This window comes from Convolutriloba macropyga, chromosome 6, assembly GCF_964194025.1.
Source record: "Convolutriloba macropyga chromosome 6, txConMacr16.3, whole genome shotgun sequence".
NCBI classification, from domain to species: domain Eukaryota; kingdom Metazoa; phylum Xenacoelomorpha; order Acoela; family Convolutidae; genus Convolutriloba; species Convolutriloba macropyga.
In genome coordinates, this window is record NC_134473.1 from 50,410,185 (window position 1) to 50,436,388 (window position 26,204).

Consider the following 26,204-nt stretch of genomic DNA (forward strand, 5'->3'; position numbering starts at 1 on the left):
TTGTTTACAGGTGTCTTTACAGAATAAATAGAGCACTTACACAGTTGATCAATACATATAAAAAAGAGCAAGAAAAAGATCGCCATTTGACCATAAGGTCCGTTTTCAGGCATCTCATAGTCGGAAGAGAAATTTCATGTTATTTATTTTAAAAGTTATTTAGTGGAAATCAAAATTAAAGTGATAGCGAGAAAAGAAAGGAAAGTTAGTATTAAAATGATTTCAAATTGGTCACAATTTTTGATGAATAAGGTTTCTAATTTAAGCCATAAATTAACCTAGTGAGTTGCTCTTTCAGTAAAAAATAGTTTTCTAGCTTTTCGTGAGCAAAATTATTTAACGGAGCACCGCTCAAATTTTTCACTTTTGTTACAAAATTAGAATCCAGTTTGAGAAAATCGTTTAAGAGTTTTCGGATTTTATTTGACAGACTGTTTTCGGTAAAAGATGAATTAAGGGGGACAGTTTTAACTCGTTTTTCGCTTGAGCACAGTTTTGACAGTTCATTTTGTGTAATGAAGTGATTTATGTCCATGATGCAATTTTCACGTCTTTGAAAACTTCGTACAGATGAAGCTCCTGGGCCTAAAAAACTTTGTATTTCTCTCTGATGAGAGAAACTGAGTCAAACTTTCGAAAAACGAAGATTACTCTCAGTATTCTATTAATTTTTGCATCGATTTTCTGCATTGTAGCTTTACTGGCAGTCCCATAGACTAGAATCCCGTATTGAACCACTGGTTTAATATAAGTGTTGAAAATCTTGATCAATTGGCTGCGATTTAAAATTTTTCTCAATTTATAGAAAAGTCCGCAAAATTGTACCAATTTCTCTTCTACTCGTTTCGAGTGTTCTCTAAAACATAATTTTTTTTTCAATCGTTATGCCCAAGTAACTTAAAGAATTTAGATTTTCAAGGCGCTTTCCGTTCATTGTAAAGACATCATTTCTGTCATGCTTAGTCTTAAACGTTATGGTTTTACTTTTATCCGTGTTCAGTGTAAGTTTGTTCATTTTAAGCCAGTTTTCTGTTTGAGATAAGATCTTTTGATGTTCCCGACAAGCATTTGCTTTATTTGATTTTGTGTAAACTGCAGTATCATCAGCATAGAAAATGAAGTTCGAGCGTGGGCTGTTGGTTTTCAAATCATTTATGTAAACAATGCTTATAATGCTTATTGGTAAATAGCCGCCCTCAGCCGGCTATTATAACGCTCCCATTTTTTACTTTTTGGATATTTTGTCCAAAATCTTTTTGACTTCTCGAGGCTAGTTTCACTCTTCTCTCATTCTGCTCAAAGTGCTTTTAAACGGCAGTTGCTCACCAAAGCAATTTGAAATTAACAGAGTCAGTATTAAAAACTAAGTTCAGAAATAGAATCGGTATAAACCCATAAAGCCTAATTTAGATCTCTAATGCTTATTAGTATTAGCCCATGTATCCTCTAGAAACAGGAATATGTTCAACTGCTAACCCATATCAAACTAGTTTGCACTTAAAAAATGTTTTTACAAAAATTAATTAAATTTTTTCTTTCAATTCCAATCGTGGTTATGGAATCATCTGCGGATATTTTCCGCTAATCTATTGGTTATGTTTTTGATACTAGTCCCTCTATCTTTTAATTTAGAAGGAATAATAAGCCTAACTACTCGGGCTTTTGGTTTTTTGTAAGAAAACTATCTATGTTCATTTTCGGAACTTCGATTCCATCGCGCTTACATTTGGGTGATCGGCCGGGTATCTTCTTACAGCTGCAAAGCTGTAAGCTGATTATAGCTATGTTGTGGTGATCTTGGTTTTTGTTTTGGCGTTGTTTTTGTAGTTTTTCATGCCGCAAGCTTCATAGGAGCAGATTTGATCTTTTCATGCCCCGATTTCACTGCTCTTTTACTATTTTATGTGCGTGCAATGTTATCTTCAACTAGGTGGCGGTGAGTTTTAAGCTGAACTGTGTGACAAATGGTTTGACCTGACTAGCCTACCTCGCTCTCTAAATGACAGCTAATTAAGGTCACTGGAGATCATCACTCCTATCCCATTTAAAGGTCAATATAGGACTCCTGTATAATAAAAAAGCATGACGAGCAAATTAAAATTGAATTTTTCAAAAAATAACTTCAAAATGGCGGTCACTGAATCAGTTCAAATCCGAATCTGTTGCTATTTATGTTCTACATCACGTTATTCTGTTTGGGCAATCTGCCGGCTTTGTTTATATTTCGAAGCTCGTAAGTTGTGTGTAGCTCTATTGTGGTGCTCTTGTTTCATCGTATGGCGCTCTTTTTCGTTTTACATTTGTTCCAGAAGATTCTTTCCCTTGACTTTTAAGCGATTTTTCTCGCTTGATTTCTTGCTCTTTGCTTAACCTAAATTGCTTGAATCCAGAAACTCTGTTGTTATAAGAAAGTTAATCTTATGATAAGCGGCTAATCTCTCAGCGGCTATTATTTTAGCGCTGTCTTTTTTTAAAATTCGACTTACCTTTTGATCAGATTTTTGGTTCAACAAAAGTTTTATAACCTCACTCATTGTTTCTTTCAGGCATTGAATTACGCAATGAAGTGAATACGGTCCAATTCAAAGGAGCAAAATCAAATGATCGATAGAAACAGGATAACCATATAAAGCCCGTTCATTAAGTCATAGTGCATCAGGTTATCAATGTTCATTAATGCGATTGCTAGCTGGCATTAGAATTATGCTTAATAGCGTTCAGTTTAAAAGCTAAATTTGGTGGAATTTTAGAATCTAACCGAATATGCAGAATTTGCACAGCAAATGAAAAAATACTTTTTCTGACAGAAAAAATACTTTTTCTGACAGAAATTGACAGAAAAATTCTGTCAATTTCCATCTCGTAGTTTTTGTTTTTCTGTTTCAGTCCCAATATGCGTCAAGCGGATCAATTGCGGCTATTTTCCGGCAATTTGCCGGCTATGTTTGTACGTTTGGCTCACTTTTTGCATGACTTTGAGTTTTCTAAACGGGATAAACAGGTGAGCATTTTGGAGCAACTTTTGAAACTCATGTAGTCATTACTTTTTGAGCTGCTATGCATAAATTATAACAATAGTTTTGATTTGAAGATATTGACGCTAGAATTTCTAGTGAATCTCAGTGTTCAACACGCTGGTCAGAAAAGTATATACACTTGAATCCTATTAATTGTCCTCTAATACTATGTTTGTCTGCTTGGCTGACATTGTCCCGCTGTTTTTTAATTCTTTTTACCTTTCGGTCACGTTTTCCGTTTCACAAGTTAAAAATTTTCACGTTTAATTTCTGACCTACTTCCTCAAGTATTTCAACTGAATGAAAATTAATTCATTGTGCAAGTTTACTTGAATACCTTTAAGGTCTTTAATACCTTTAAGGGATAAACAATAAACGCTGGTACTAAGACTTAGTTTAAAGTGCCTTAATTATCAAAGTTGGTTACAGTATGCTGCTGATTGCTGTTAGTTTTAAGCTTATGGTCCTTCGATATAGAAGCTGAACTTTGCATATTTATTGAATCTAATGAATCTGCGGACCAAACTAGAGCACTTTTTGACACTATTTTTTGTCTTTTGTCTCCAAGCTGTTTCAATACCAACGTCGGTCGTTGGTGTTAGTGGTGGCTGTTTTCGGCAGTTTGTCAGTTATGTTGTTGATTTTCAGCCCTAAAATGTCCTTGTATCGTTTTCAAATCTTCAGAAAATCAATGTCCCGAAAGTAGCAGAAGTTGTTTGTGTTATCTCAAGTTTAGGGATTTATGATCTTGTTTTAACCTGATGTACCATTTAAGATTATTTTCAAAAATGTAAATCTATTTGTTTATTCTGTTCCATCTTAAGCCTATTTTGTTAGTGAGTATTCTCAATTCTTTTCTTTGTCTCTGGAATTCAAAATGAGCGGCAAAACATTCGTTCTAGCAGTAATTAGTCATTCTTCTTAATTTTGTGAATTGGTTTTTCGAATGAACCTTTGGAGGAGTTAGTTTTTTCTTTTGAAGCTGTTTTTAACGTTTTTTTCCTTTTCGGGGTAATTGTTGGGGTAGATTTTATTGGGTGTTTTGTAGAGTTTTGGAGGTTATTTTCTTCTAATACATTAGAATTGAGCATGTGTTTGTGTTATAAGCAATCAGAATGTCCTGCATAAATAGAACATAATTGCTCTTGGTGACATCAACATTATAAACGCTTTTTTGTGCATTTATATTGCTATTTCATTTTGCTTGTCCAATTGGTCCTGACTCTTAAACTGTTTTCCTTTGTCTCGATCCCAGTTTCTCTCCCTCTCTCTCTCTCTCTCTCTCTCTCTCTCTCTCTCTCTCTCTCTCTCTCTCTCTCTCTCTCTCTCTCTCTCTCTCTGCCTCGTGTGCAGTGTGCTGCTCAAGTGTTTGATGCATTTTGCTCTCTTGGCTGCTTTTGAGTGGGTTGTGAGTGCTCTGTTGAAACTGTTTGGAGGTTTGAAGAGTGATGCAACTTAGAACACAATGGCCACTTGGAGGGAATGTCTAAATTGAATTCCACTTGAGAGGAGCATTCGAGTGATTTGCTGCTGCACACTTGTCGCTTGTCTCCACTGAGAAAACGACTCAGACTTACGTTCAGCTTGCTTTATGTCGCCCTAAATTTATAAGGGAGATATTGCAGGGGGTAAGTACTGCTGAGGTGGTGAGATTTGTCTGATCATAGTTTTGGGAGAATGTGATATATGTTAAATCTCTGCAGCTTTTATTGATTTTAGTGATTAATTACTGACTTTTTCATTTGTGTAGACATTGAAAAAAATCTACACTTTTAATTGCTGATTATGAAAAAAAACTAGTAATGATTTTCGTTTAAAGGGTCATGTTAATGCGCATCATCAACTTCGTCAATATATGTAATTTTAAGATGATTTTATTCGCTTTTGCGGAAATCCTGATTATGCTTGATGTTGGCGTTTGACTGTAAGGTGAAAAAAAGTTATGTCAAAACAAAAAACCGAAAGAGAAAGCTGTAATACGAGCAAAAGGGAAGTCATATTTTCAGGTAATACATAAAAGAGTCCATCTCAATTTCGCTTAGCTTTCCGCTAGCCAACAAGGTGGACTGCTAACGTGCGTTCGCACATAATGTTCCAATCCGTCATGGAACATTATGAGAGGTATAACAAGGATTGAATTAGACCGTCCTCGTATTACAAAAGCAGGTAGAGAAATCACACTTGTGTCCAAGATCGTTGAATTTTCGTCGTATTTCGTTGCCATTACCGTTCACCTTTTGAAACTTTAAGATTAAGACTTGATCATAGAAACCAAGATAATTTAACATAAGTTCTTCTATTATGAAATCAATTTTTGCTTATGTGAACATCGAAATTGATCAAATCACTTTCTTCTTCGAAAGAGAAGACGAGAAAAGGTGTATTTCCTTCCTACTTTTAAGACAGCTGGAAGTACTATATAACTTTTTAATTTTCGTCAGACCTTTTTGATGACTGGATTAACTGGTAACGCTAGGAGAGCATTAAGTTCTCCTAGATCCTTTTGTACTACTAGTTTCTACGTACCCGATTCAACGAAGCTGTTCTGAGACATATTGTGTGAGGTACAGTTCTTAGAGTTTGACCCCCACTTCAGCCCCTCGCCCCTAATAAGTCCCCCGCGCCCTGCACAACGTTCCACCAGTAGCCCAAGGAAGCCCCCCACATACTTACTGTGCGCCCGGCTCACCCTATGCCCCTCCATTAAGCTAGCCTCCCTAAACCGTAGTTGGCTACTGACGAAGTACGCAGCCGACCCTCGCCAGTCGTATTGGAGCAATTCGTCCAACGCTAGTCGGTTATTTTTTGTTCGATTGGTCCAAGGTAAGTAGAAAGGGGGTCTTTTGTGCTTTTGTGAACCTATGTAAAATGTTAGAAGGTTGATAGAGAACAACCTAGTGCAAATTGTGCATAAGATGAGCTTGACCAGAAGCTCTACTTGTTCAACGTATACTTGGCTGGAGAAATGAAGCCTTGAGGAACTTATAAGTTGGAGAGCGTAAGACCAGTTGGTGTAAATGGGTAGCACACTAGGCTTGCAAGTAGAGATGCTGATTCATTGATGATTCTTACGGTCTGACTTCTTGGAATTGACTTTTGCAGTGACTTCAGTGACTTCTACTGCTTGCTTGGCAGTTAAAATTTTACGTGACGTCATTTAAATTTTGTGCGTGACGTCATTTGTTCTGCTTTTAGGTCAATTGCGTGACTTACCTCACACAAAAATTAAAATCTGAACTCACTTATGGAACTTTAAATTTTAACATTTACTAGTTAAAGATCAATAGTGCGCATCTCATCTAAGTAGTGCCAAACTTATATGCCCTAATTCTTGAGTATTAGTCAGGAGTTTTTGATTTCGGATATCAATTTTGAAAAAGCTTCTTTAGGGCGTTTTCCTTATAGACCGTATGTGTCATAAAATTGACAGTCCGAATCTAACCCAAAAAATCTAGTGATCTATTAAAGGACTGGTGGTTCAATTCATGGAAGGCCACAAGCGTCTATCGCCGCTATTTTTTGGCAATATGCCGGCTATGTTTGAAAGTTTCCGAAAATATTAAAATTTGGATCTTTTCAACTTGTACCCCTCAGTACGTTATGCAGCCCCAGTTACAGACCTTGTGCCATTACAAAGTAATAGTTCTTAACCAACAACCGAAAATCAGTGGAGAAAAAGAAAAACTATGAAAAAACTGATTAATTTTTTTCTCGAAATTAAAAAAGGAGCCTGAGCTGTTTGATCTGTCGATTTTCCTTTATTTGACAAACTCCTATTAACTACCCACCTAGAACTAAAAGTGACACTACCTTGTCTAATATAGATCTAGACTAGACATTATTTTGAAATGACGGAGTGGAGCTACAAAGAAGAAATTCACAATTTGTTTCTCATATAATATGCTGCTTAGTGTAGTTAACTTAATCGTATATATAGTTGGTGAAATTTATAATACTGTAGTGAGGTAATAAGTTTCCGAAAAATTTGAACCGTAATATTTCCTGGTGACAAGAATTTGCAAATATATCATCAGTGATCGATCCAGTTTTTCAAGAGCTTTCTAAAGGTACCACATTTGTCTCTCCGCAAATGCGATCGGCCAAAATTGGCTCAACAAAAAGTGGGGGATGTTATAAAGTTCCTACCCGCAAATAAATTTGGAGGGTTGGAACAATTAAGTGTCTGTGTTGAACTGAAACTTCCTTGGGTGCTGTACCTCATCATTTCTTCTGTCTTTAAAGCCGTTTACGGTTTTATATCAAATTTATTACCTTAAATGGATTTATCAGATCAAAGCTAACGTTGAACTTTATGAAATCAGATCGAAAGATTGCCAGGAATTGATCGCAGCGGTCAATTCCGGTTTTGTGGGAACAGAAAGTCTTAACTTGTACCTATTTCTCTTTCCTCTTTTTTGTTCAGTCCATCTATTTACGTCTCTCGCAATTTGACACATTTTGGCAATCCTCCTCCGTCAATCATAATACACCCCTCACTCATTCCCCACAGTTTTGTTTGTCCCTATATGTTGGCCTCCGTTGACATCGATCAAGTTATGACAACCTTGCAGAAATTAATTTCCAAATTGCTCCCACTGTGAGAGAAGGAACACGTGGGGTAGTTAATAGTGGATAATTTTGCTGTCTTCAATATCAATTTTCCCAAATAATTTTGATTGCCCTAATTGTTCTAGCCGTAGTGCATAAATTTGTTAGTACTTAATATTTATTGACTTAAAATATTCTTAGTTATTGTGTGTGTTTAAATCATAACAAGGGTTAAAAGTACCTTTGAAATTATTTTTTTAAAAAAAAATAAGCAAGGTATAACCTCAAAAATTTGCTCAATCTTGAAATCATCATAAACGTGCATAGCTTTTTTAAACATTGAATACCACAATGGACTGTTCAATGTATAATGTGCTCCTGAAAAGCTGTCTTAAGCTAAAAGCTAAGTTACACCTTCTTGAGCAGTTGCAATAAGGCTAACGAAGCAGCATTTTCAGTCAGTCTACACTATAAGTTGAATGTGAATATCAATAGCAATTTATCAACCCTTGACAACCCTTGAATCCTTGTTCTGGTTTTGATATCTTTTTTTGAATAATTCAAGTTTTGAGTCCTTTTTGAATAGTTCACATATACAGACGGAAAATTCTAATCAGAGTTCTTAACATACAAATTTTATGAAGAATTTATTCTTACCCATACAATGAACTTATATACGCCAAGTTTGTCAAATAAGGAAAATGAAACCTATGTCTGGAACAATTCGTGTTTTTGCTAAACCCTCCCTGTGTTAGCAACTTGTGCTGTTCGAGTATTCACAAACTAGAAGTGTAAATAAAACATTTGTGTTATCTTAAGATTATTTGGGCACTAGTAAATATGTTTGGCATGTATAGGTTGCTGATGCTTAATACAGAGGGAATAGTTAGAATTGCTGCTAGTTTAATTTTCATTTGATTGTTTTTGCGTTTGGTGCATGAATTCTTCTTTTGCTGCCTGCTTTTTTCTCTTTCACACCTACGCACTCTGTGGAATAGCGATAAATAGTGAAGTTGTAGTTGTTGTTCGTTGGGCTGTTGTGATTTTTGATCTGATAATAATTTGACTTCCTTCGGAGCTGTAGTGGCCGTTGCTTTGTGTTTAAGTGTTTAGAACATAATGAAGGGCCTTGTTTTTGCTGCCCTCGCTTCGCGCATGCTTTGCGCGCTTCTTCTTTTTAATCTTTTTGTTTCCAACAGCGCATAACACAATCTTTTGTTGTTTTGTGTTGTTTATTTGTCTGTAAGTACCTGTTCAATTGTTGATAAATGCCCTCAAATTGTGTTAGCGCGCAGCAGAGCGATGTTAATTGTGTAAATAGCGTTTTGAAGATGTAGCTTATTAGTTTTCGTATTATCTCGCAGGGCTCTCATGACAGATTAGAAATAGTCTCGGAGTGGCTTTCAATTAGGACTCAAGACAACAGGTTCATTAGGGCCGAGAGATTTGCTTCACCTCAAGTGTCTGTCAATTTCCAATGATAAACATCATAATTTACTAAATAGATGACTAGAGACCGTCATAATGTTTCTCATCATTTGTTGGAATAATTTGTCAGTCATATGTATGAACACAATCTGTTGTTGAATTCTAAGATATTAGAGATAATTTTCCAATCCTTGCACCCACCCATTCATACATTACGCCACATATATATAAACAAAATTCATATAGGGAACTTCTAAATATTGAGCACAGCAGAATTTTGTGCTAATTTTGCTGTTCCACTTGCAGAAATGTATTTTTCGGGCTGTTGTTCAGCTGCTACTTTTCCACTCAGGCTTAACTTGTGGTGGGTGTTAATTTTAATGAGACTTTGAAACTGCTTAAGAACCTTGGAAATACCCCCCAAATCAGTTGTCTGTGGCAAAATATGTATCCCCGTATATTTAAGATTTTTAATAAATCGCGGATACCACTATGTGGCGCTGTAATGAGAAAATCCGGTTTTATTATAGCTGTAATTACGGTTCGAAAGAGTTTTGGTTTTACTTACGGGAAGTGCTATTCGTTCAGACGGCGTTTTAACCTACAAAGCGAAAGTGTGTAAAATTTTTCTGAGTGATAGAAGTTTTTGATCATTCGCTGCGTATTTAAATTCTACTTTAATGTTTTTCATTTGATTTTTAAACTTGCAAAGATTAAAAAGTAGTCTTTTTTGTTTCTATTTTTAATTGCTCTCAAACGAAGTTCGTAGCAATTATATTAGTCTTGTGGTCTATTTTATGCAAGTTTTCGCTTTACGGATTTTGCGTCCGACCCATTTGACTTCCCTTCCTCAAAAACCGGATAAAAGCTTTTCTTACCAACTGTTTGGTGATTACTCGTGTCCACTACTATACCTCTCGAAAGATATGAATTTTAGCGGAAATTTATTGCCATCAGAATTAAGAAGTTTAATTCAATTTCTCCGATTAATTTGAAAATTTCATTTTTTGAAAAAAAATAAACAGCAACAGAGCACATGTGTCATTGCATGAAAACTGATGCATAAGTTCGGAATGAAATTGTTTTCCAGTCTGCATTTAAATAACGGAGAAGAGAGAAAGGAAAAAAGAGTTAAGCAAGTCTTAAATCCTACCCTTTATGTTCCTTTCCTCTCGCTCTATCGATTTTTCGTTCAGCGCTCAACTATCGATTTATCTTCCCCCCTCATTCCCCCTCTCGCGATATTTCCCCTTCCCTCTTTTACTGCTGCTTCTGCTCCGTGGCTGTGCTGGCCATGGCTGATCTGAACATGCAGCAGGAATCTGTCTCTATCTTTGGCGTCTTTTTTCTGTCTTTCTCGCGTTCTCTTCCCCTTAGAGTGAGACTTCCACTATTATTCGATGTGTCACTTAGCCTAACAAAAGTTCCAAAAGTAGAGATGGGGAGTAGGTCGTACCAAACAATTCAATAAATTGAAAACTATTATTAGCATAGTTTTGAAAACAAAAACATACAGCAGTTTCTCTCGACACAATTATTTTGGAAACTGAGATGTAAATGGTTAATTACGAGAGAAAAGCTTTTTGACACACATTAATTATGACTTAAACACTGATAAAAAGTATGAAAAATTCCAACTCTTTCTCTTCCGCACTTAAAATTGTGATCAAAAGGTTGAATGAAAAAATTGAAACAAGAAATGTCTTGTATATATATAATATATGCTAGAATTTACTATTTATGAATCTTTAGTCCAACCATGAAATCAAATCACCAAATTCGTCGTTGTTTGCTTGTCGTTCTATTGCAACCTTGTGTTCCTATCTGATTGAATAGAAATTCTGTTGAATGAAAATCCCTCCAATCGTCGCGCGTCTTTATGTCGATATATAGCAAGTAGAAAGATAGATAGAGATGGAGGAGATAGATAGATACCCTGGCCATGGAATTTGGCTCAATGGCTCTTGGGTAAAATATCCCCAGGTTTCAATGGAGAGACTCGAAGCGATATAATCTTTGTTATGATAACTTGCGTCTTTGGATTAATGCGATGTGAAGGTAGTCACTGCACTGCTATCTCTGCTTTTACTTCACGTGGAAAAACAGTTCTGTTAAAATAAGCATACTATTCTAAATAGTAGTTTCAGTTGTAAATGCTTTTCGTTTTGACGAAAGCATGCGAAGACTTTCGTATAAAAGCTCACAAGTTGATTTTTTGGTTCAATTATGTTTCGGCCTCCCCGGATTAAAAGGTGTAAAGCTTTTACACCCCATCCCCAACGCTCATGTGCAGTTTTTTTAAACTGAGCGTGTTATGTAACTCATTTGTTACTTGAACAGTTTACTACTAAAACCTAGAGTCAGACGTCTCTTAAGAAACTGATGTTTCTTTAGAAAAAGTTATATTTTGTATTTTATAATTAAAAGAAGTATTTTATATTGATACTTTAATAGCCGCACAGTGATAGCCAGGGGTTACTATTGGCCTTCTCTTGTTTTTTTACAATCCAAGAATTGGATTGTATTGGTGCTCTGTCTTTTTTTATTTTTGTAAGATGTTTTCACACCTTTTTTCCTGACTTCGGGCTTTAGAAACGGATAAACAGGTAAAGCTCAGCGGGCATCAAGTTTCATTAGACGCCCTAGCCGTGTTTAGTAGTCCTTCAAGTTCTTAGAGCGGTGAAGCGACTGGGCAGGTCGTAATTCAAGGTGTAAAGATCATGTTTAGGAGTTTTCGAGCCCAAAATGTCGCAATTTTTCGCGGTTTTTTAATTTCTCTGGTTTTTTTCACCAGTCTACAATTGAGGTTTCTGAAAAGTTTATAAAGGTCTTTACAAGACATAATTACTTTTTGTGATCATTTTAAGAGCTATATGTTTTGGTACTAAAAACGTAAACGCGCAATTTTGTACTAATTTTTTTCAGCCCTAAGTGCAATTTTATATGAGTTTTTCAGCCCTAAGTATCACGGAAACTCCTCTAGAGTATAATAATAGGTTACTGCATATTTTTTAAATGTAATAGAATAGTTGTAAATATTTTAACATTATGAATTTTAGCAATTATTTTGATAAAAACTTGAATTTTTTTTTACAAATTTCTTATTGTCATTATTTAAGTTTTTCTAGCCCCAGGTGCCAAGAAACCTCTTATAGGATTTTATAGTGATTTACTGACAAATTTTCATGGCAATGGAATGGTTTTCAACATTTTAATAACACAAATATTTGCATTCTTCTTTGAAAATTTGTCATTTTTTGGCTTCTCCAGACTCAATGACCAAGGAACCTCCTCTAGGGTTTGATAATAGGTTACTACACCGTTTCTAGTGGCAATGAAAGAATTTTCAATTAAATTTGCGAATTTTAGCATTTCTTTTTAAAAAAGCTTCTGTTTTTAAGCTTTTCGGAAAATTTTTCAACAGCCATTTTTTCTGTCACCATGGGCCCAGGAAACTCCTCTAGGGTTTGATAAAAAGTTACTGCATAGTATCTAGAGTTAATGGATTGGTTATCAATATTTTAATAACACGAGTTTTTGCAATTTTTTGATAAAAATTAAATTTTGCAAATTTTATCGAGTTGTTTTAGCCAATGAAACTATTTAAGGCTTGAAGTAGAGATACTCGATAGTCTCTGCAGACAATGAAATGGTTCTGAAGATGTTATTATTGGGAATTTTAGCAAGACTTTGTTAAAGTTTGTAATCGTTTTGTAAATTTCCCTGAGTTTAACGATCTTTTAAAGTTTTTTCAAGAATTTCAGAGAGAAATAAATGGTTTGAAGGTTTTTTTATTGCGAAATTTAGAAATATTCTTTGAATTTTGCACCTGTTTTTTTAAGCATTTGTAATTTTTCTGGAGTTAATCTACCGTTGGTGGATAATAAATCCACCAAGGCTTGTGCGTGAGTTGATAAGTATATTGAATCGTATCATATTTGCCCTTCAGGGTAAAAGCTTCAAGAAATTTAACAATGACCATTTTGTTTGTTTTTTTATTGTTTTAGTTTTAAAAAATTCTATATTGTTTTTCCGGTTGGGATTGTTCAATTGATCTTTTGATCATGTAAATGATTCTGTTTTTCATTCAATATGTGGATTGTATTTCAGGACTTGTCCTGCTATAATTTTTTTTATTTCGTCGTCAAGATTTTTGTTACGACCATATTACGTTACAACGTTTTGAAATCTGCTGTTTGTTCATCCGCTCATGCGTTCTAAACTGAAATGCGTGCGTGACGTCATTTTGTACTCTTAGTGGAGCGAGTTTTTTTGTTCTTTCGCGTGATTAAATTTTTGGTCACACTTGACTTACCTCACTCTCAAAAATGACTTCCTCACTTTGAAATTGACCTTCATTTACTTCAACTCAAAGAGATAAGGTCGAATGGGTGTGTGTCACTCTAAATGAAGGTTATTTGAGAGCAGAGTATAGAGGCAGCAAAAAACTTAGAGATTTTTAATCAAAATTTAGCATGTCTTCAATGAAAAAAAAAGACTTTTTTGGTCAGTCTTTTTAACTGTTTTTTTTTTGTTCTGCAGATCTGCAAAGCTATTACGGCTGTTTCCCGTCAATCTGCTGGCTATGTTTAACATTTTCGCAATACCCGATTCTTATTTTAGGAAACAATATATAGTTCATATTAATTGCTCTCAAACGAAGTTTGTAGTAATTATATTTATCCTGTCGGTCTTTTTTAATGCGATTTTTCTTTTGACCGATTTTTCGTCTGACCCATTTGAATTTTCGTTATGAAAAACTATAAACAAGTAGCGCCCAGCATGCATTAAGTGCTCGTAGAGCCTTTCTAATAGCTTTAGAGCTCACTAATCTCTAATTACGCTATTCACAGAAACTGTTTTGGAGACTTATACTTATGGTGTAGGGCGTTTCTTAGAGGTTGAAGACCCCAACTGTTGCCCCCAACCCCACTGCACCCTCCCCGTGGCTAACTACCTATGAAGGCCACCGCTCGCCGGTCGTTTGAGAGCTATTAGGCCGACGTTAGTCGGTTTCGTTTTTTTCATTTTATGATTATTTAAAACTATTAGATATTTAATCGCCGCCTCACCTTCTCTCAATTCTAAAGAATTTAAATTGTATTCGGGCGCTGTATTGTTTTTTTAAATATCTGTTCACGCATTTTCATGATTTTTGAAGTCAAATTGGAGTAGTGATTTCTGTCAAGCTGAAAGAGGAAGTGGAGCGAAAAAGCGGGTGGATTTGCGGCGTGAAAGTTTTTGCTTTAATTTTCGAGTGGAGTGAGAAAAAGGTGTTTGAATATTAATTCGATTTCGTGCTAGTGGCTTTTTGTTCACATGCGGCAATTTCGCTTTGATTTTCACTGTTTTTTTTGGCGTGAATTTTCAAAATGGTTTTACCAATCCTTTCAGAGTTCATTCTATGCCTAGTTTTATTCTTTGAACTAAATTTCCACTAGTTATTTGTTCAGTCAATCAAAATTTCTTTTGAATTGAACGTTAGTACTTGTCCTGTTATGTTTTTTCAAACAAAAATGTGTTTCGCAAAAATGTCTGCGCTTTTTGGACATAATGCGTAAAATCTTTTTGACTTGTCTAGGCTAGTTTCACTCTTTTCTCATTCTGCTCAAAGTGGTTTTAGACACCAGTTGCTCAGCAAAGCAATTCAAAATGAACAGAGTCAGTATTATAAAACGAAATCAGAAATAAAAACGCGATAAACCCAAAAAGCCCGATTTTAGATGCCCGTTACTCGAACTTTGTTCTTAGTTACCATTTTTAAGGCTTATTGGTATTGACACTAGACCCTGTGTGGTCTCAGTACGAAGCAGGAGTATGTTCAGCTCCAAAATGACATCAAAATAGTTCGTACTTTAAAATTGATTGCACAAAAATCAGTTTTTCGCTAGTTTTTCTTCCAGTCCCAATCTTGGTTATGGGAATCAACGGCGGCTATATTCCGGCATTTTTTTGGCATTTTCTGCCGGGTATGTTTTAGTTTGCGTGGGAACAAAGAAGATTGAAGCTATCTTGGTTGTAAATCTTCACTATAAGGAAAGAGAAGTTAAATAACGTTTTTGTCTTATTTGTTTAATCATGTTTCATTTGTTGCATATTTGCAAGATGAATGGTTGTCTGCAAGATTCTAACAAGATGAGTGGTTATCTTGCAAAATTTTGGATAAATTTTCTGCTAGACGATGTATGATCATGCAAGTTAACCATTCGAAGTCGGATGGGACGCTAAATTGAATTGAATTAGCTAAATGAAAGTCAAATCAAATAAATGCCATTTGAACTAAGTCAAATTAGTGAAATGTTAAAAATTTGGTGTAATCAGTGTTTGATAATAATAAACTTTTCAATCGCGTCTATCTTTTAATGTAGTTGATATAGGAGGGATTGAAATAATGATCAACGATGAGAGGCGAATTGATGAATTCATTCTTTTACAAGTTTATGGTTCAATTTGCGGTCTTGCAATGCTGAAAAAAATAGCAGCCTGCCTTATCTTTAGTTCATGTATTTTGCACACTGAAAAAATGAGAGCTTTAAATAATGCAGTAGTATCAGATTAAGGCCTCTAGTGATGGAAATGAGATCTGTTCAGTCCATTGATATACGTATCAAGTTGTTGCATTCTTCCATGAACAAAAAGCTTTGAGCTTTGTAGACACCTTTGCTAAGCTATCTAATGTCCCCCTCGGTTGACCTCGATATGATACGCAAGTTGACCTCATTTTGTGGGAGAGCTAAGGAAATTTAAATGCAGTTCTGCTTGGAAAGTTTGTTTTGAGGGAAATATAGGCGAAATTGAAAGAAAAGATGTTTGATAGCATAAGTGAATTTTAATAGGAGAACCAAGTTTTTGTCACAAAATTGTGATTGTTTGCAACTTTCTGAAATGATGGTTACGGGAAAACAACGCACGGTTTAGGTAGCCGCAATAACAACTACAGTTAAGTACTAAGAAACAGTTAAGTTTACTCTAGAAAACGGAGTTGATAAGAAATTAATCCTTTTTCTTTTTGGCAGGTATTCGACCAAATTGTCCGAGTGCTTGGATTGATTTGCAGCCTGAGATGTTTAAGATGTTTTCGCGCATGTTTGCTTAGTTCTGCTGATATTGCGTTTTACGGATATGAAGTTCAGTTTTCAAAGTTATTGATCTGTGCCTCTGGCCTATTTTATAGTGATCGCAACTTTTTGTGGCTGTGTGATTAAATATTGCGAGGTGAGGATTAAAAGTTGTTCCGCACTATCGATTGTATTCGTTGCCAATGGGCATTTGTGGAGTAGGGGCGAATGGTTAACACTCCTCAAATTTAATTCTCTCCCCCTCCAGTAGAATTTCTCCAAATGCTCTAGGATTCGTGGGTCAATCTTGTTGATCGAATATTTAGCCGCCAGTCAAAAAGCAGTTGCTTGTCCGCGTCAACGCTCTATCTCTAGTTAATTTGACAGAGTCATGTTTTTCTGACGTTAAATTTTAGCAAATTTTCATCGTAAAATTTGAAAAGGATACGGCTTATGTTACATAGTCATAGTTATCTGCGAGAGAAAACCATTTCGATATACATAAATAACGATTCTGTAGAGGTAAGGTGGTTAATTTGAAACAAAAACTGGGATTTAAACAGCCTTACATATTCTGATTTTCACATTCAACCAATGTTCGCATTCAAATTCAACCAAAGTTGAGCGTATTGATTGATAATTGTCTTTGGTCAAGTACTGAATCACTGACACAGCCAACCATATTATTATATTCGCAGTAACCTAGAGCAATGCCATAAAAGCGGCTAAAATGTCAGAATTGTTTCTCGCGTGGACTGCTATAAACACGTTATCGTCTTGCAAGATAATATTGTCGAAAGTACAAATGATTAACCAAGAGAAGCGAATGGATTCAATTGTTCAATTAAAACTAATGAACTATGAAGTAATTTTTGATACCGTAATTCTCTTTATTTCGATAATTTCCTAGGATTCGTTCGTTAACAATTAGTTCATTGCATACTTTGTTTTTAAAACTTGTTCGCTGTGTTTTTTCTTGGCGGACATTTTTGAGATTTTTCTATGGGCTGTTTTTAGTTAGTTTTGCTTTTCCAAACTTTTCAGCGACATGATCAATGCGCTCTAAATGGAAGTTTTATAGCTGTAAGTTGAGCGTAGATATATTGAGCTACTTTTTTCTTTTTTTTTCGTCGTCTGGTGGTTATTTTTGGTTTCCTTTTATCACACCGCAAAGCCCAGAAAGTTATTTTGTTTACCTTTTTATGTCGCTCTTAACTGTTTTTCATATGCATTGCGACATTAAAACTGAACAGGAGTTGAATTGCGTGATAGTTTTTTAACTGAATTGACTTACCTCGTTCTCTAAATGACATTTATCTTTAAGGCGGCTATAGGACACTTTAAATATTTTCCATGTCAGTGAAGGACGCATATGTATTAAAACATTAGTTATAGGGCTTCTCAACTGATATGAGAAAAGATGCTTGATTTTTAATTATAAACGAAGTCGATAGCAATTATTTTAGTCCAGTTGGTGTTTTTAGTGCATGGTTTGGTGCCACCAATGTATCATCTGGTCATTAAACTTTTTGTCTTGACAAAGAGTTTTACTAGTCTCTGCGGATGCTATTCAGCTGGGGAGACATAATTTCTTAATATGAACAGCAATTCTTTGGAACTTTGGACCCCGCCCCTTGTATGCTTCATCGTCTAGTGATGGTAGCATTTGTTATCATTGAATGCAGTTTTGATAGTTTTTTCAGTTTCTTCTTCAATTGATGTCGGTTAATTGCACTCAAACAAAGTTTGTAGCAATAATATTAGCCCTGTGATCTTTTTATGCGATATTTCGCTTGACCAATTTCTCGTCTGACCCATTTGACTTTTCGTCCTCATAAACGGGATAACGCTCGGAGGTAACCATTCTCTTAGAATGCAATTCACCAAAACTGTTTTGATGGGACAATTTCATGGATTGATGGGCAGTTCTTTATCTTGAATATTTGAACAATAGTTTTTTAACATTTTCAGTTTGAAAGGGATGAATAGAATTGCGATTGTCAATTTGGTCATGATCTTTTTTAAATCGCTTTTAAATCATTTATCGTAGTTTCTTTGTTACGATTTTGTGAAAGCAAATGCATAAAATGGAAAATTTTAAGCTGGTTTGAAATAGTTGTGCTTTTAAGTTATTGTTCCTCCTCTTCATCAAAAATTAGATATGGCTTCAATGATTCCTCAGTAATAAAAAGGCGATGTGTGCCAGTTTTTCTCAGAATTTGGAAGGGTTTTCACCGGAGTTCTGTAGATGAATTCATCCGCTCTTAATCATTGACTGATTTTTGACATCCCTTTTAGCAGCATAGTTTTATAATTCTTATTTTGGAATTGAACATTGCTCCTACTAATCGAAATGCATAGATCAGTTACTTACCGCAAAGATTTGTGAGTGGCAACGTTCAAATCTGTCTTGCTAGATTTTATATTTATTTGGTCTTATCTGTAATCTTTGCTATTAGTTTATTGAAAAATTTCGTTTTTGTGGAGAAAGCAAGAAACATCATTTTTCTAAATTGTGAGCCTGTGAATGTGGTCATGTCTAAAGGAGATCGGACTCTTGAATTGCATGTAAAATTGTAGGAATTCATTTGCGGTATTGAGAATTAAAGGGAACAATTAGTAGATTGCTTCCTGTCAATTGAGTGATTGCTGAAAATTGAGATAAGCTGTCTTGTGTGTAGTAAAGCAACACTACAGCTCAGCCCCACATTCTTCCCAAATTTGTTTCTCTTTCCCTCCGATTTCCCTCCACTGATTCTGTTGCGCATATTTAAGATGTTTTCATCTGATTAATACTCGCTTGGCCACCCGCGCGTGAACGAATCCCGCTAGCCGACGCACTTTAAAAATTTGAAAGTGATCAGAAGTTAATGAATCAATTTGCCTGATTTGATGTCTTTGATTGCCTTTTGCGCCCGTCTTCTCTCGTCCGAAGACATTTTGTCAATCTTAATTTGTGCACCTGAATGCTTATTGCTTTTCAATTACATTTATTGATTATTAGGCGAAATGCAGCTAGGTTGCATGTTGTTTGTGTTGACTATAGTGCTCATTAGTACTAATTGAAATTGATATTTTCGCGAAAGCTTTTAAAGTCTGCTTTTAGATGCGGTTTTAGTTTTTTTATCGCTTTTTAAAAGTAATCAGTCAGTTCTTCTCGGCTCACCCAATAAGAAAACTTGAAAAAATTGGTGGGGAAAAATTTTGAGACAGCAAGAAAATCGAATAACAAGGAGAGGCTATAAAAATAATTAATGGTCTATGAATATTAATTAAAACTATGATAATGTGGAACTACTGACAATGCTTAAACAATTAGTCGAATATGTAATTTCAATTCATACTGCTGAACGTATTTGTTTGAAGATTGAAAGTTCAATGGTACTGGGCTTTTTCTGATTTCGAGAAATAACGAATTCTCAAGTTCAGAGTAATTTTAGCGCGAGTTCAACGAAATTTCAAAGAATATTATAAAAAGTAGTATTACCGCTGACTTAGTTAAAGATTAGAGGCCGAGTATGTAGTCGCAATGATCTGAAAATTCATTCATGATATAAGCGTCAATCTTATGACTAAGAAAATGTGCTGCATAATTGTTCCGACCCCTCTTGAGGGGGGGAGGAACTATATACTCAAATGAGGTTTTTTTTTGTTCAGTCAATTTTGGCCGATCGATATATTCATCGTAGAGAGTTGAGAACGGTATCATTAGAAAGCTTGTCCAGCGTAGAATATGGAATTAAAAACATTTATTTGATTTTCGTTTTTGACAGGGAAATATCGAGGTTTAAACTTTTGAGAAAATAGAGTGAATTGCGTTGAATTCATTCACTTTTTTCGGAATTTTTGATTAAAATTTTGACAATTTTGATGAAATTTAATAAATTTTTTCAAGAAAATGTTGTTGATTTTACGTTTAAAGACAAAATATATTGTCGGCTATTTTCATTGATTTTTTTTGTCACAAATTCCGGCTAAATATTTCACAAAATTCAGACTTTTTCATCAAAAACAGCACGAAATAAGTTTCTTTAGTCCACTCTGATTAAATTTGCAGGAAGTGCACACCCAAACACCACTAACACAATCTTTTTAGAATGAAAAGGGGGCTAATTCCACTTCAACTTCCGTTGAGAGTGCTCTGTAAATAAAACTTTGCCGTTTTTTGCTAACTTTATTCGTTGTTTTTTGATTTTTTAACTAACAAAATATCTATATAAATGACATTCCAAAAATTATATATTCCAAACGGACAATCAGCATTAGCAGGACTAGTTCTGTTCCAATCTTGGACCGTTACAATCCAGAAGTAATTCGGATTGTCTGCTGTCGGTTTTTTATAAAAAAAAAATCGATCTTTTTTATATTGATTAAATAACAGAACATTTCAAATCAAAGCTCACTAGTGATAGGTCCTATTGGCTTCCTAATTAGCTCAAAATTTATTTATCTAGTTGATTGCTTGAAAGCTTATGATCGTTTTGACTTTTAAAATGTTTGATTTTTAAACAAAAAATGTGTTATTGGACTTTGCCTCCAATTTTCTCTTAATTTGGTCAACTTGTAGCTTAGTGTCAGCAATCAAAGAGTGCTCTTTCTTTCTGCTGAATTCAAGCTTAGTCTTTATTACGGTTTTGCGTCTTAACTCAAGGTGTTATGGCTTTGATACTACTAGATTTCACAATTTTTTTTATATGTTTCACAAGTTTTTATATTTTTATATATTTAATTTATATGTATTCGCCCATTTTTCATGTTTTCTAGTTTTGTCAAATTATCACGCTATTGTCAATTCATATATCACATTTTTCGCCTTAAAAATAACGCACAATTGATAATATTTAAATCCTTAAAGATATAGATTGTGGTTCTTTAACGGTTCCACAGTACTTTCTCGAAGAATTTAATTGAATTTTTAATTTTGTCTTTAACTGTCGTTTTTACTTTGTCTTTTTAGTCGTATTTAATTTCCTGTACAATGGCCCGGTTTGATTGGCTTTTCCTGGAAGAGTAGACGAGCCGATGTTCTGATATTAGAAGTTAGATAATGGCTTTCATGACTTTGAAAACAATTGTTTTTTCAAAATGAAAAAAAAAAACATTTCAACTTCTCAATTTTGTTCCTTTTATTGTCTGTTTGTTACCTGGTCTCGTTAATTAAAGGTTAAAGGTGACATTATTTTTGTCAAAGGAAGGTATCAAAAGCGATTGGTGTCACAAAATCTAATGTTTTTTAAGAATTCGTTGTCATTTTAGTCGTTTGAAAATTCCTGTAGCGTAACCAGGTTTCATTGGTTTTCAATGGAAGAATATATGAGCCAATGTTCCGATATAAGTAGATAGCTGATGGCTTTTACGACCTTGAAAACAATTGTTTTCCAAAATAAAATGAACACTTTTGAATTTCGTAATTTCCTTTTATTGTCTGTTTTCGTACATAGTCTTGTTAATTACAGGTCAAACATGACATTACTGATGTCAAGGGATGATGACTGTGTCAAGGGAAGATGTCAAAAGGGATTGGAAAAAAATCTATTGTTTTTAAATGATTCGTTATGACTTTCCTGGCTTCGACACCGGTTTTTCACAAAATAAAACAAATGAATTTTTAGTTTTTGTCATATTTGACGTTCTTTTTGTAGACGTAAGACATATTCTGGATAATTGCAGGTCTCGGGGGCTTCCCTTGGAAGAATGGATGAACCTATTCAAATTTCTCATTTTGTAACTAATGGCTTTTACCTCTTTGGAAAAATTTTTTTTCGGAAAAAAAAAGTTTTACATAATTTTGCATTCTTTTTTCTTTTTTGTCTAATTGTTGCTTATTTTTAATAAAGAGCGGCCACATAATACGTTATCCTTTTTCGACGAAGGTGCAATTGAACATACTTTGGTGGCCAAAGTATGGCTTTACGGCTTCCAAAGCATTTTCTGGCAAGTTTTAATTGATTTTTTATTTGTCTGTTTGTTGTTCTCTTTGGAACTGCATAAAAATTGAATACCAAGAGTTCTTAATTCCCTTCTATTGAGGCCTTGGAAATTGTAAACCCATGGGATTTTTTTAGTTGATTCCTAATGGTTTTCGTTACTTTGAAATTAATTGTTTTTTTTTTACAAAATTCAGCGAATTTTCTAACTTTAAAGTTTGTTCTTTTTTGTCTAATTGTTACCAAGCTTTATTATTAACTGGTGAATAACCATTTTTTTCTGTTGAATTACAAGTTATTTTGTTTATTTTCAGTTTTATTTGACGCTATTTTGACTTTGTTATTAAGTTTTGTTTTTTAAAACGGACATAAATTTTTTGATGTAATTATTGTTTGTTGTTGTTGTTGTTGTTTGATTTTGCCGTTCGTCTTCGCTCTCTTTCTTAATGTCGACATATCTCATCAATCTAATGCATCATTTTTTGCTCCACTGAGTTATTTGCTTTGGAGGCTATCTTTTCGTTCATACACCAGTTTTTGTTGAAAAATACTTGAATTTTTTGTGTTTTTCCATCTGTTCATTTGGTAGACAGTTATGCCAAAATTGTGGATGAGCGGGGTCGGAACCTTATGTGCGATTGCACATTACTGAGCCGCCTTGTTTCCAAAGTGCTCAAATTCATAATTGCATCATTTGAAAAAGAGGCAGCCACATCTTCCGCTATTTTTGGACCCTACAAGATGTAACGTGTTTTTGCGTTCTTTTAAAAGACCGAGCTCAAAGTTGCTTCCTTCGAGTTTCACTTCACTCAGATAATTCGAGGAAACCCATTTTCTTTAGTTAATGCATGGTTTTTTGCGAATAATTTATAAATTTTGTTCTATAAACAGAGGAAATTAAACTTGAAAGAGAAGTGGTTTTTGAACATTATTATTATTATTATTATTTAAGTTGATAACATTTATCTAAATCTATTTTTTTCTCACACCTCTTACTCTGCGTCGACGTTCATTGGCCCAATCTTTTCCTGATGGTATCTGATGTTTCATTTTGGGGTATTTAAATTTTCATTTTAGGAGGTGCTGAGTGAGGAAAGTCTGTCTCTACAGTTGCGTCACATTGCTAGCAACCTTTTCAACAACTGTGCTTTCACTGCCACTAATTTGGTCACTTCACAACAACAATTGAGGTCATCGTCATCAATTCAGACAGATTCCGTGGCCAGCCTGTGTGCTAACCTGGTACACGAAGTCATTCTCACTATCGGATACTTCACACTACTCAACAACGACAACCAGGTTTAATACCCCCTTCAGTTTTTTATCTGCTTTATCTCTGACTTTTTCTGCCACTAGAAAGCATCATAAAGTACAATGTTGTGCAAACATGGTACTATAAGAAAGAGCAAGCGCAAAGAAAGACTTTACACTCCCTTTGATATGGTATGGTAGCTAATGTCCCTGGAGGTCACGTGATTTTATAATCACGTGAAAATTGATCCGATAGAAATTCCGAACAGTATTATCTGGACGCTCCTCCTTGACGTTTTTAAAAGAGCTATTGGTTTTGAATTATGCCTCTAAAATTCAATGCAGAAGGTATAAAAATTAGCCTGAGTTGCGAAATGGAGCAGACATGTCGGTGTGGACTGCATTTTTTCTCTTCATTAAGCAGTTTTACTTTCTTTTCATTAAGCATTTTTCTTCATTAAGCTATGAATGATGTAAATGGAATCGTCTAATAGCTAAAAATTCTAGCCATGCAATTCAGATTACTCCATGCGTCAAGTCAAGTGAATCAAAGACTTGATTATTTCAAGACTTTGGAGCTAACTGATTTCTCAGGAATTCAGAAAACAAGTGATTATTTCTTTTTAATCTCGGCCTAGCTAACAGTTTGTGCAATTGTTCTAATGAGTGTAATCCCGGTACGCAGTGTTGTTTGATGAAGTTTTTGACTGTGCGCGCTGAAGCAGATACCTGGAGCGCTTGATTGACGAAGCGTGGAACTTGGATATGTTTGTACGTTTAATGAGTGTACAGAGTTTGTTAACACACATTGTTTTTCATTGCAACTCCCCTGTATTTAAGCACCAGAACCTTTATATAGAAGTTGACGGTAGTTGCAATTGTATTTCACAGATCCGTTTTTATCAAGTTTCCCAATTCATATACGTGTTCGTAAACTATAACTTTTACTCAGTAGAAATGATTAGCTTGTTTAGCGGATATTTTTCTAGGATTGTTTCTATGAGTGTATGCAATGTGCTGAGAACAGAAATTACGTGGGCAAGTTTCTGATGGGCTGGCTCCGTGTAAAGTCTTGCCTTTTTGAAGGCTCAGAATGTTTGCTTTCTCGGAGCCTACCGACCTCGTTCTTTTTTGCTAAGTTATTTCTTATTTTTAATCGCTATGGTACGGTTTATATAAAGCAAGTTTAATTGAGCATTCTCGCTTATGCTGACTAGTCGCATGTTTATTATAGCTGCGAAGCTGTAAGCTGAGCGCAGCTATATTGCGGTGCTCTTAGTTTTATACAATTCAAAGAATCATACAATTCAATTCCATTTTTTTATTCGCTTTACCTTTTGATCACGTTTTTCGTTTGATCAAGTTACGTTATGTCAAAAGTGCAAAATCAAAAGAGACAGGGTAAACGATAAAGCCTGGTCAAGAAGTCATAGTGCATTAGGTTATCAACGTTCATTAGAGCGATTCGTAGCTGATATTAGTATCAAGCTTAATTACTTTCAGTTTAGAAGCTGAAGTAAGTATAAGTTTAGAATCTGACATTCTGCACACTGAATTAGGAAAACATACTTCACATATATTTTGGAACTTAGAAAAAATTTTTTAACAATCTCAATCTTTTTTTATAGCTGCGAAGCTGTAAGCTGAGCGTAGCTATATTGCGGTGCTCTTGGTTTTTTTTTGTTTCGTCGTCTGACGCTTCATTTTCGTTTTACATTTGTTCTAGAACATTCTGTCTCGTCACTGCTTAAATGGCTTTTTCGCGTTTGATTTCACGCTTTCTGCGTGACCTAAATTGCGGTTATTCAGAAACAGAATCTGTTCCTAAAACAAATTTGATTGTAAGAAAACAGATTGTATGGTCCGACAGCCGAGTGGTTAAGGCGACTGGCTGTTAATCCGGAGATCGGCGGTTCGAGACGCGACAGGGAAACTTTTTTTGCACCCAAAAACAACCTCCTTTGAAATAAACTTGTAAGTTTTATAGGCGGCGGCGATAACTATTATCAACTCACTTCTGTATCTTTTTCCATCTGTATTTTACGGCACGCAAGTCTCTTTCGCAGCTATGCCGGCAATCTGCCGGCTGTTTCTTTTTTTCCGTTTGATCCCGTTGTGCGTCTAACGGCGGCGATTTTCTGGCAATCTGCGGCTATGTTTTCATTTCTGCTGGTCCTTTTCATGCAATTTGTTGCTTGACCTTTTATTGTTTGACCCATTTGAATTTTCGTCCTCAAAAACGGGATGAACTGGTAGCGCCAAGTGGGCATGAAGTTCTCTCATAGTCTTTCATAAACCCCTCCAACCGTTTTCTGCCCCCATCAGCCCCCGCTGCGCTCACCTCAGGGCCCTTCAATTAATTTAAGCAGGCCCCACTAAACCGTGGCTACTGACGACGCCGGTCGCCGGTCGTTTGAGAGCAATCCACCCGACGTCAGTCGGTTATGTTATTTGTTACGATTTTTACGTTTGGCTTCTTGTTACATCACTCACTGTTTCAACTGAATGGCTTTTCCATTTTTTTCAAATTTACTCATAGTTTGGGCAAAAATGCAAAATCAAACAAAACGGGATAAATGGAAAAACTGCGGACATGAGGTTGAATGTTTTTGCTTAGTGCTATTATTTATCAAAGGGTCTTAAACTATAATAATAAGTAGTTTTAGCACTCTTATGCTAACTCATCGACTTTTTGATTATAGGCTGAATTTACCGTCTTACACTGATCTAATGAAATTGTCTGCCACAATTTTACACTTTTCGACACTTGGACTGTCAGTTTCTATCTCAATTTTCTGCCTTATTCAATCCAGACTTCGTCAGGTGTCAACGGTGGTTATGTTCCAGTCAGCAGGCTTTGTCTTTATTTGTCGCCTTTTGACATATTTTTTTCAATCTTTGGTTCTCATTTATTTAAGTTTCTAAGTTGAAATTGTCTTTTTGATTTGTTAATTTTATTGCTCGAACGATGTTTT

The 26,204-nt window shown here is 35.1% G+C and overlaps 2 protein-coding genes across 2 annotated transcripts in view; one reads left to right on the forward strand and one right to left on the reverse strand.

Annotated features, from left to right (window-relative positions):
- Positions 1–26,204, forward strand: part of LOC142341737 (S phase cyclin A-associated protein in the endoplasmic reticulum-like) — a 636,081-nt gene that overhangs the window by 575,741 nt on the left and 34,136 nt on the right. Inside the window, exon 26 of the mRNA XM_075392909.1 lies at positions 23,056–23,277. Within this exon, the coding sequence (XP_075249024.1) occupies positions 23,056–23,277 (222 nt within the window). The remainder of the gene's footprint in view (positions 1–23,055; positions 23,278–26,204) is intronic.
- Positions 1–26,204, reverse strand: part of LOC142341735 (26S proteasome regulatory subunit 10B) — a 400,468-nt gene that overhangs the window by 197,643 nt on the left and 176,621 nt on the right. The window lies entirely within an intron of this gene.